The sequence below is a fragment of the Triplophysa dalaica genome, chromosome 23 (assembly GCF_015846415.1).
Source record: "Triplophysa dalaica isolate WHDGS20190420 chromosome 23, ASM1584641v1, whole genome shotgun sequence".
Classification (NCBI taxonomy): Eukaryota; Metazoa; Chordata; class Actinopteri; order Cypriniformes; family Nemacheilidae; genus Triplophysa; species Triplophysa dalaica.
The window spans coordinates 15,100,356-15,112,208 of NC_079564.1; the positions used below are offsets into that span (position 1 = coordinate 15,100,356).

At 37.4% G+C, this 11,853-nt stretch overlaps 1 protein-coding gene across 2 annotated transcripts; it reads left to right on the forward strand.

Annotated features, from left to right (window-relative positions):
• The first annotated feature begins 4,715 nt into the window (after positions 1 to 4,715).
• Positions 4,716 to 11,853, forward strand: btr33 (bloodthirsty-related gene family, member 33). 2 transcript variants are annotated; one of them, XM_056737718.1, is made up of 7 exons: positions 4,716 to 4,801; positions 5,611 to 6,188; positions 6,397 to 6,492; positions 6,762 to 6,995; positions 7,211 to 7,358; positions 7,625 to 7,651; positions 10,085 to 11,853. In XM_056737718.1, the coding sequence occupies exons 2-7, from the start codon at positions 5,613 to 5,615 to the stop codon at positions 10,657 to 10,659; spliced, it is 1,656 nt and encodes a 551-aa protein (XP_056593696.1). In that variant the 5' UTR covers positions 4,716 to 4,801; positions 5,611 to 5,612; the 3' UTR covers positions 10,660 to 11,853. The 2 variants fall into 2 exon arrangements, with proteins under 2 accessions (XP_056593696.1, XP_056593697.1); XM_056737719.1 differs by lacking the exon at positions 7,625 to 7,651.

An 11,853-nucleotide genomic window follows, 5' to 3' on the forward strand; every position in this document is an offset into this window, starting at 1 on the left:
ACCAGCTGTGTTTAAAAAATCTAAATGCAGAAATTGAAAATACAATATTACAGAAGACATGTTGGACACTGCTTACAAACAAGAAGAGGGTGTGTGAGCGTGCGAATTTGTGTGCCCGTGCATGTACAGAGTGTATGCGTGTGTTTTTGTGTATATGGCATGTGCATTCTCTGAAGCCATCTGACAAACATGGCTGACTATAATCCATGATGTATTTACTCGACTCTGCCATACCATTACCACCCATCCACCCCACTCTAAGATTATAACAGGATTATGGACAAATGAATGAAACACACCAGAACAAAAACTCAGACAAGCAAGATCCATTTAAGCAATTGTAGCTTTCTTTCTTTTCATTAATATATGAATGTATAAAGACTTACCTATTTCAAATCGCATTTACTTATTTGATGTTAATGTTTGTGGACATTGTAGAATATAATAAGAGAAATTGGTCAAGACAAATATACATTGCTTGTAAAATTATTAATACAACTATTGATCTCCCTCAAATTCACTGATATTTATATGGAGGAGCATACAGAGAAATGTCCTTTTTTTCTCAATATAGAAAATATCACATGGATATACAAGGAGAACCATTAGGTGTGAGTGTTGGAAGAATGTGTGTCCAGGTCATGTAGACTTGTATAAATGAATTTTTATGTGTTCTGTAGATAGATTTTGTAGACAGGTGTTTTATCAAGTTTGTATGTAAACGTCACAAAGTAGGTGGAAAGTGTTGAGAGTGCATGTGTGTGATTAACCAGCTTGTCTTTGATAACATTTGTAGTATTGTAAAAGTATAAATTATAAAGTTAATATTGTTTTACAGTCTTGAGAAAAATATATTTTATTATGGTAATGCCCCTGGTAAGGCTGGACACATCTTGTGCATGCTTTACACATCATGCTGGTAAATGTGCACATTATTTGCGCTGACCTGAAGCAACAGGTGACGTTCAAGATTTACTCTGAAATACTGAAATGATTTGTCTAAAAAAAAAATGCTATTGCAAGCATATTTCAATTGAAGTGTGCTGCTAAAAAAATGAAAGCATTCTTTATATGTGAAAGCTAAAAAGATTGCACCTTACCTGGTGAATGATTTTCTTCTAGTGATTTCTTTGTGCTGGGGAGGAAACCTATCCGAGTAAAGACTAAGACGATGCCTACGTTTGTTTTGCCAAGCAGCTCTCACACATGTTAACGTGTGTATCTGTGTGTCTATATTCTGATGCTGGTTTAACCCCCTCCCCATCAGCTTTAAGATCAAGTGCTTTCAAATCATTAAAGCACCACTAATCTCTCTCCCCCTCCCCATCACATCTGTCACAGTTATAGAATTTTTCTCCATAAAGTCGACTGCTGTACAAATCAGGTCTCCGTTTACTTATGACGCAAAGCGTCTAAGTTTCTCCGACCGACTGCTTTAATCGATGTGCTAATTTCCTTTCACAGCTCTAATTTATGTACAGACAACAGAGCATCAACAGCCCTCTAATCCACATAAAACATGGTGCTCGACATCACTGTTCCCATCTGGGACACATGGTGGATGAAAATAGCCTTTCTGTGCTGTTAATCTGTTTGATCACGGATTACATTTGCAATTTTTTATCAATACAGCTAAAAGAATGATCACTAAGCCTGTGCTCTTACATTCAATTAAAAAGATTATTTTTGGTGTCTCTGCATTCCACCTCAACATTAAAGTCGGTTAGATGATACAATCCAGTTATGGTCACGTCATATTGTTTTTCAAACACATGAATGCTATCTGAACCCAATCAACTGTCCAGTCAGTACAGTGTTGAAGTTCTTCCATGAGCGTCTCTCGGCAGGGTTAACCTATACTCTTAGGGTATATGTGGCCACTATCTCCTCTTACCATACACATTATGATGTAGCATCTGTGGGGGGACACCTTTTCGTGTGTGATTCCAGATGGGTTCAATCTATCTGAATGCTGCAAATTCTACTAGAAAGACACAGGAAACATAGAACGATAAATAATATTTATTAAACATAATGTTAAAGATCTTTGGGCATAGGCCCCGTCCGATGAAGGAATCATGGTGGAATCATGGTTATCCTGAAGATAAGGCAGGGGCGGAGCCTACCCCCGGACTGAGGACGGGGCCCCGACTTGGTGGTGGTGGTGGGGAGGATGGAGGTTTCACTCATGCGTTAGTTTCTGCGAACAAAAGAGAGGGTAAGTGCCATCCTTTTATACTACGTGCTGAGGGATGATAGGCTAACCAGTAATTATGATGTGAGTAGTCTTCCTGATAGAACTTGCGCGGAAGCTTACATTTCCTTCTCTTGTTTCTTGCAACTCAGTGCTGACCTCTTAGTCCTGTACCATCCTGATCTCAGGGGAGTTGGTAACTATTTTCCAAGATGACTGATTTACCATGTATGAATATACTTTGTGAACTCTTTTTTGAAGTCTGAAGTCCTTAGATTAGAATACAATTAGAAAATGGGTTTTCACTGTATGTAAGATCCCTGAGAAGGGAATTTTTTTTCAATTCAATTTATTAATATAGCGCTTTTCACAATGTGCATTGTTCCAAAGCAAATAAGAAAAACTGACAACACAGCACAGTGCATGGTGTTTAAAGACCAAGCAAGATCATTCTAATAAATAATATCTAATAAGTAAATAAATGCAGTCTTCCGGTGAGCAAGTAAACACAGCCCTGCTGTGGCGAGGAACCCAAACTCCAATGATGAAGAAATAAAACTCGGGAGAAACTGGGCTCAGCCGAGAGGGCCAGATCTCCTCTAACGTGTCATGGCTGCACTCAGGGACTCAAGCCACAGAGCAAACGTCCACGAAGAACAGGGAGAGCCCACTGGCCCAGGAAGCCCCACCTGCCGAAATCGCGCAGGTCCCAACCTGGTCCCATTCCGCGATCGACACCAGACAACAGAGGAACAACCAGAGAAATATAGAAATGGCATAATGTACAGTAACCATTTCTCTGTTGTCTGACATCGACCACAAAACAAGACCAAACCAGACCCACACAGCCCCAACAAATGAAACATCCCCCCGCTCCCCTCAATTACCCATTTAGCAACCTCCAATCAAACCTCTCCATCAAAGTCACTGAGTGCACTTATAACTTCAAATGTGATGTTAGTTTAGCATTAAATACCAAAACACGACTTGTTTTCTTCAGACAATTATTATCTGGTGACTGGTGACCTGTCTTACCTGACCCTCTAACCTGCAACGAGCAATACTGTAAGTTTACAATTGAATGTCAATATTGGATTCACTGAAAATGTTTTAATTAAATGATTAATAAACTTTTAATAGGATTTTTTAACCTGCCAATATCAACAAGCTTCCAATGTAAGACTTTAAATTACATTTTGGAGGGTTCAAAACACATATTAAAAAGAACTGTGTCGACACCTTTTTTTAAAAGAAATTAAATAAAGACACGTCTTTGGAGCAGTCACAATTAATTATGACATTCCCATTCTCTACTTGATGTTAAGAAGCTTGTGGGAGAAGGGCTGTAAGAGTCAGGCATGGGTAGGATTCATTTACCTAAATAAAGCATTGTTCCACATGTGTTCCGCATGAATAGTATATGAGAGGTTCTTCTCTGTTATTCCCACTTTTAGTTTACAAAGCCACGTTTTGGAGGTTCAAAAGATGCTGCAGCCAGATCTAACATACATATACCAAGGATGTAACCAATTACCAATGTATTTTATTGTCTGATTATATTTGTTGCATTTATATGTGATATGTGACCAGTTTATTTATTGCACTTATGCATTTTGTTGTTCCAATTGCTTCCATTGTTTCCCTCATCTGTAAGTCGCTTTGGAATAAAGCGTCTGCAAATGTAAATATGTATATCTACAGCATTTGAAAATATCTGAGAGCGCCAGCATTTCCATTCCTGCCTCCATGGGAGCCAACCCTGCTCCTTTTGTTGCCATTGGAGCTTCCATGACAGACAACCCTTCTTCTTCCGCCATTGTGAGTAGTAATCTATGCACCACGTTATCTTTTAAATAGCTTTATTATTTTTGGTGTAAATTGCATGTATATTTGTGTAGATTAAATGTTTTGTGTTGTACATGAAATTTTGGAGAGACAAAAAACTTATTTTGGCATGATTTTTTATCTGATTTTGTTCTTTAGGCTGATGCAGCCTGTGCTGGTCCTACCTTTGTGGCACCTCCCATTCTTTCTATAGATGCTCCTGATCTTGTTTCTGCACTGTCAACTGAAATGAAATAGACAAACCTTTCACAAGATCAGCGGTGGATATAGCATCTACACATGTTCACAATATGGCAGACTCCAGCCAGACTTGCAGGCTCGTCCCAGACCATTCTAACTGGGTGGAGCAAAATAAATATATGTAAATCCCTTCCATCAACAAATCACTGCAATCCGTTTTGTTATGCCTTTGCTTGGTGCCATCTTATAGCTAATGGCTTGGAAAGGCAAGGGCAAATGCTGCATTTTTCAGGTTACAGTAAGTGGGTTAGATTGTCAGTTTGACTAGTGACTGGCTGACTGCACTATAGTCAGTTTCAAACTCGTCATTCGTCACTATCCTAAATTATGACATTAAAAAAAGCTGTACTGTAACTACTAGACTTACTGTTGCTGAAAGGGTTAAACTCAACAATTCAACAGAGTTGTATCCCATCCCTGCCAAAAGAGGTGGGACTTAATGCCAAACCTATTTACAATTGTCTGTCAACTGCTGGTGAGAACCTTGCTTTACTTGCTCCTGACTGAAACGCATTCATACAGGTAAGAATACTGCTGTTCAAATTGCATTCAAATAAAGTTAGGTATACACTTTTGAGAGATTAAATAATACACATGATCAACCTTTATGGTAAATGTATGCTGATCTCAATGGACTTTGAACTCTTAGTCAATGTTTAGCGATAAGGTAGCATTGTGAAACTGTAAGCATGAAACTAACAAAAGACAACTAGCCCAGAGAAACGTTGGCAAGACTCATTTTCCATTGTCAATAATTGCATTGGACTATACATAATGAACAAAAGATAGAACACACACCTAAACCAGAGTCAGACTCAAAGGGTGTTTGATGTGGGTTGTTGGCTGTATTCTTGCATACGGTGCTTTGGGCTTTTAATCTACATGCAAAAGAATCTATGCAAATAAAAACTATTTCTAATATATATTCTTTCTATCTCTATATTCTGTATATATGGTATATGCTATTCAATAAAAAAATAAATGCATAATCACTTATTAACTTTAAAAATAGAATGTGCTGCAGGGCAACAAAGATCCATGTCATTGGAATTCGGAAGTCAACACCATGTGCATGGCGTGGCTCCAACCCATGATTTATCAGGGAGACAGTTCCGTGATTTGGCCAAACCCTTTTCCAAGTCATTGTATTCTGTTTAGTCATATCATGTTTCTCTCTTTACAATAAGCCACCTTACGTAGGTGTAGTCGTCGCTGTTTAGATGTTCAGTTTGGTTTTACAACACCTCAGATGGGTTTCCATTCCCCTCTGGGTTTTTGTCCATAGTGATGTCTTTTACAAAATGTGTGATGTCAATATATTTTTTCTTCAGCGATGTCATCTTCTACCCCCCTTCTGTCCGAAGAGTTGTTCCAGTGCTCGGTGTGTCTGGATGTGTTCACTCAGCCTGTTTCTCTGCCATGTGGTCATACGTTTTGCCAGTCATGTGTTCTGACACAATGGATGGCATCTGGTGCTTCCCACTGCCCAAAGTGCTCCACAGCTTTTCAGGAAAAACCAGAACTGTGTGAAAATTCTTTTGCTCGTGAGATGGCCGAGCAAATTCGTAAGCAGAGGGGTCAAACGCCAATGCCGCAATTTCCAGTGATCCCAGACAATATATTATGTGACATGTGCACTAAAGAGAAAGCATCGCTTGCTGTAAAATCGTGTCTGGTTTGTGTGGCTTCATATTGTGCGGATCATGTGACCTCTCACACCTCCAGATTCGTTAAACACATGCTGGTGCCACCGCAGAGGAGGATGGATAAGCGAATTTGCAGAATACATGAAAGACCTTTAGAGCTTTACTGCAAATATGACCAAACCTGTGTGTGCGTGCTGTGCACGAATACAGAACACAAGACCCATCACACAATACCAGTGGAAAGAGAATGGGAAGAGAGAAAGGTAGTATGATGAAATTAAATCGGTTCAGTTTGTGCTTATCTGAGGCTTGTTTGACTCAGTGTAACCATTACACACTGGATTCTTTTGCTGAGTTTTAATTTCTTTTTTTAAAGGTGACACAGTTTTATGACATTCACAAGCATCCACTTTTGAAGAATTTGTTTGCGAGTTTGTCTTTTACTAAACTAATATCATCTGACTTTAATAGATTCAGCTACAGAAGACACAGTCTGACCTTAAGAGGATGATTAAGGAGAGACGGAGAAAAGTGGAGGAGCTCAAGGACTCTATAAAATTCAGCAAAGTAAGAGGACACCTGTAAAATGTTACCCATATTGTATTTCTTATATCTATTTTGACACATTTGTAGAGTTGCAATCAAATATTCCATGCAATTTTTCAATTAATATGCAAAAGTTAGTTGTGTCTCTCAATCAATACAACAAAACTTATACTGTATGCCAATTAAATAAGGAAAGAAAAATAGAACGCTGTTCATGAATAGCAGTAACAGATCAAATAAAAATATACAAAACATTTAAGTTCTTGTGTTGTGGTTTGTTTCTCTGTTAGGAGAACACAGATTGCGAGATGACATTCAGCCTTGAGGTCTTCACTACACTGTTGCAGTTTATAGAAAGAAGTCAAAATGAGCTGATCCAAAACATGAAACAAAAGCAGAAAACAGCAGAGACAAAAGTGGGGAAACTCATTGAAGAGCTGGAGATGGAGATCTCTAAACTACACACCAAACAATCCGAGCTGGAAAAAGTCTCATGTTCTGAAGATCACCTCCAACTCATTCAGGTTACATACTGTATCCCAGCTTTAACATCTGCTCATAAAAGACATATTTATTGTGAACATGCTTGTCTAACATACAGATGAATGTACATGTATGGATTTCTCTTGACATCAATCAGTTCCCAGACATATTGTTGCATGACTTTATTAATGCATTTTTTTATGCATTCAGACCAAACATGATGGTAACTGCTGTATTTGTATATGATTCTCCTCAGTCATTTCCTAACCCAGGTGTTGTGCCTCAGTGTAAAAGCTGGTCTCAGATCAGCGTGCACACGTCTCAGGGACTGGGGCTACTGAGAGAGACTCTGACTGCTACAGAAGAACTGATGGCGAAGCAAATACACACTGTCACACAGAGAGGTTGGTTAATCAATATCTCTTTGTCATTCTTTTAAAAATGTATGTTGATCATGCAGAAATGTGAATTTAAAAAATAAAAGGATTCAATTGAAATACATTTAAAAATTTTAGAAAAATACAAATTTCAAATGAAACAAACATAAATAAAACATTTAGTTAAGTTAAAGTTAAAGCTCCGTTAATTTTTTTGTTAGATTCTTAGATGTAAAATTAAAATATTTAATTGAGTTCTGTTTCAATATATTTATTGTTTTTTTTTTTCACAGAACTTGAGGCAATATCCCAATATTCAGGTAGTGTAACAACAACACATAATTAGAACACATCTCTTAAACTCTGCCCTAAATCTTAATTGTAATTTATTAACTCAATATAAAGTACGATAATTCAGTAAAAAATAATGCTCGTAGTTTAAACTGGTGGTGGTTTATACTTTGTAATCTAAAAATGTGGATATAACTCCCTTTAAACATATGGGTATACATTGGAAAATATATTTAAAGTCGGCACACAAAAAATATATAATAATATACTTGTGTGTATCTCCAAAATTATTTTCTGTTTTTCTGAATTTACTATTTATAGGTAGCCTACTGTACGTATTTGAGTAAAATTATGATTTTTGTTTCATTCTATAGGCCTACTGTAAAGCAGTGTCAGTACTTCTTTGCAAATTCTAAATTCCCGAAAAAATACATTATCAGGACAAACAGGTTAAAATAATGCAGTTTGCAGATCAAGTCTCAGCGATATCCAACAGCACTGTGAAAAACTAACCGCATGACTAGACATTTGTTGGACCTTTCTTAAATACATGTTGTATTTACGGTGGCCGCTAGGTGTCACTGCGCTGCAACAGAAGAAAACACATGCAAACACAAAAAACATAAGCAAATTCAGAAAGCATCTTCATTAGTTTGACGACACATGCCCTGCAAATACTCGAAACACAAACAAACACAGAAACGCGCTGCATATACTCGCAACACAAACAAACACAGAAACACGCTGCAAATTCTCGCAACACAAACAAACACAGAAACGCGCTGCAAACTGCACAGACGACAACGGAAGTGTTTCCGGGGGACCGCAAAAACTGATGCACCCGATTGGGACTCGCTTCACTTTGACTGTTCAAATTCGTTAGTGGAGTTGTCAGCCACATTGAAGGTAGTTGCTTTATAACTTTATTTTAACTTTCTTAACGTACGTCCGTAGGATATTATTAGCCTGTTGATTTGAACAGTTTAACAAAAACGATGATACGTAGTAACTGCTCGACTTACTTAAACAAGTGTCACTATAAAAAAGTTTAAAGGTTTAAAAAATGATTAAAAACGTATTCTAGTCGACATAGTCAGTGTGGCTGACAACTCCACTAACGAATTTGAATGGACTGTCCCAGAACATGAGCATGCACACACGCCCCTCATATTAGCATGTCCAGCACCCGTAAAGCCTCTGTAGTGTTCTCATCTGTCAAAGCAGAGGAAATATCTTGCAATTGGCTCTCTAGATAGACTAAGAGAAGTGAATAAGTGTATTGCCTGCTATGCTTGTTGGGGTGTATAGCATCCCTGCCAGTTGCTCCTTCCAACATAGAAAAGGTGGGTCCAATTTGATGAGCCTTTGCAAGCCCATGGGCTGCTTCTCCTGCAAGGTTACCCAGCTGCTTTCTAGGGAGAGCAATAGAACTCTGAGCCTTCCATGTGGAATTGAGCTTAGAGAAACAAAGTTTGGGAGCATTGGCAGTCCTTCTGGCTTTTTGCGCTGGGACACCTGTCAAACACAGAGGTTGATGTTTAGTCAACCTGGGAGAACAGTTTCATGTGTTTCTGCTCTAGAAATCCCTGCCCTGCCTGAAGGGTCCAATGGGGCAGGATCTGAGGTCCCAAATCTGATTCAGAGACGTGCTCTGCTTCTGATGGAGAAAAATCCTCTCAAAAATCTCTGCATTTTTCAAACGCCATCAACAAGCAAAATAAAAAAGCAAGATAATTTTTTTCGTGACATTCGTCCTCACAGACAAAGATCGCTTTCCAAAATGGAACTACTTACAATGGGATAGCTTTCACCTTGAAGGTGAAGAGGCCCCCTGGATAAACTATTTAAACTGGATTACCTATAAAGTTAAGCTACATTAAAATATACTTATCTTAAGTAACAAACACTTGGAACAAAGTATGCCAATGTGGTAGCATCCATCCTTTAAATGGTAGCCAAAACAAAAATGGCACAAATATAATCCAGGAGGCAAAAAGTGAAAGGCGTGGCTGGTTCACACCTGCATTTGTAGATGTGATTACGTGCGGGGCGTGGTTAATTTGGCATATCATCTTCTGACAGCTCATCCTTAGCCAAGGCTTACCCATACCATGGCGTGTTGACTGAGATGAAATAGAACAATACGTAAATGTATTTAGAATTTGGTATAAATACACTAAGTAGTTCACAAAATTTAACTAAAATTATAATTTTACCTAAACACACACCTATAAGTACAATTTAATGTCAGAAAAACAGTATTTAAAATGGCCTCTTCATCTTTTTGATGGCTGTATATTAAATTCTATATTGACAACAAAACATATTTTCTTTGCGTGAGGGAATGTAAAAACAAATCTATGCAGTCCTCTGAGAGGTTTTGAGAAAATGCAGTTTTAGAGAAATGTAGCTAGTTGAAACTGACATGCATGAGAAAAACTTGTCTAATATTGTTCTTGCAGTGGATTTAACTCTTGACCCTGATACGGCAAACCCCTGGCTGATGCTGTCTGAAGACAGAAAGTGTGTGAGTGATGGCAATATGGAGCGCAGTTTTCCAAATAATGCTGAGCGTTTCGACACAGCACCATGTGTCTTGTCGAAGGAGCCCTTCTCGAAAGGAAGGAGTTATTGGGAAGTAAGTGTGTCCAGTAAAACAGCATGGGACCTGGGGGTGGCCAAGCAATCAGTTAACAGGAAGGGTGTGGTGACACTGAGCCCGGACGATGGATACTGGGCGGTTTGTCTGAGAAGGGGCAATGAATACAGAGCCTGTGATCATGAATCAGTTCTACTATCAATGAGGACTCAGCCACAAACGATCAGCATATTTGTGGATTTTGAAGAGGGACAGGTTTCATTCTATGATAAGAATGCTTCTGCTCATATTTATTCCTTCTCTGGACACTGCTTTACTGAGAACTTGCTGGCCTATTTTAACCCAGACATGAATGATACAGAAAACAACAAAGGCCCTTTGGTAATACAACCTGTCAAGCTTGTCAATGGGGCAACATGTGATATCATAACAATATAAATGGTAACGCTTTAGATTACGGCCCGCAATGAACCACATAATTAACTAGGATTTACAGCAACTAATTGTAACAATAATGTACCTCTACAGTACATATCTGTAGGTGAAGGGAAACAATATACAAAGTTTGGGAAATTAAGGGGAAAGATGTTAAAAAAAAACATGTATTAGGAAACTGCATGCCATAAAAACATCCAAATCAAACTGCTCTTAAAATACTTGATTATAGTCTCAGGAGATGGACGTTGATTTTGCACATTTTACACATTAAAATTCAGCAAAATAACTCATAATTAAAATAAATTGTTTGTTACCAACAATCCCAAAATAATCAAATATAAATGATTCCTAAAATCAAAAATAGTTGCCCTTAGTTTTAAAATATTTTTTTGAATTTCTTAATTCCCTAAATTTTGAATATTGTTCCCTTTACCTACAGATATGTACTGTAGAGGAACATTACTGTTATAATTAGTAACGGTGTAAAATCTGGTTAATAATGTGGTACATTGCGTTCCATAATCTAAAGCGTTACCATATAAAGACTACAGACCATTCCACAAAACACATTTTACTTAGAAAATGTTATGCATTCAGTTTCTCAGCAGATTTTTTATTAATTTAATTAAATGTATTTTATTAATAATAATAATAATAATAATATACAATTGGGGAAAAAGTAAGAGACCATTCCAAATTTTCATTTCAAATCAGCATTCTAGATTTCTAGATTTATTGTGGTCATTCCAGTCCAGAGACATTCAACAGCAATGTGAAAGACTCACAGCATGACAAGACACATGAAAACTGCGATGAAATTGAGGTTATCACATAAAAAATAATCATTAAACTTTTCATAAATAAATGTAGAAATATTACTGTTGTATTACTTAAAAGTGAATTCGAAGAGTTTTCTTTGCGGTGTTTGAGGTCTGAACAAATACAGAGCATCTTTTCTATTCCCCGATGCAAATAGACATTATATTTTATTTGAAATTTGGGAGAAATATTGTTAGTAGTTCACAGATAAAAATAAAAATAAACATGGTCTCTGTAAATATATACAAATAGGCTATATATTGTAAAACTACCTTTTAACCACTGTCTGGTTCCCAGTTCTGCAACAACATATTTCTGCTCGATGATTATTGTGGACAAAATTGACTGATAACAATAAAAAAAATTGATGTAATT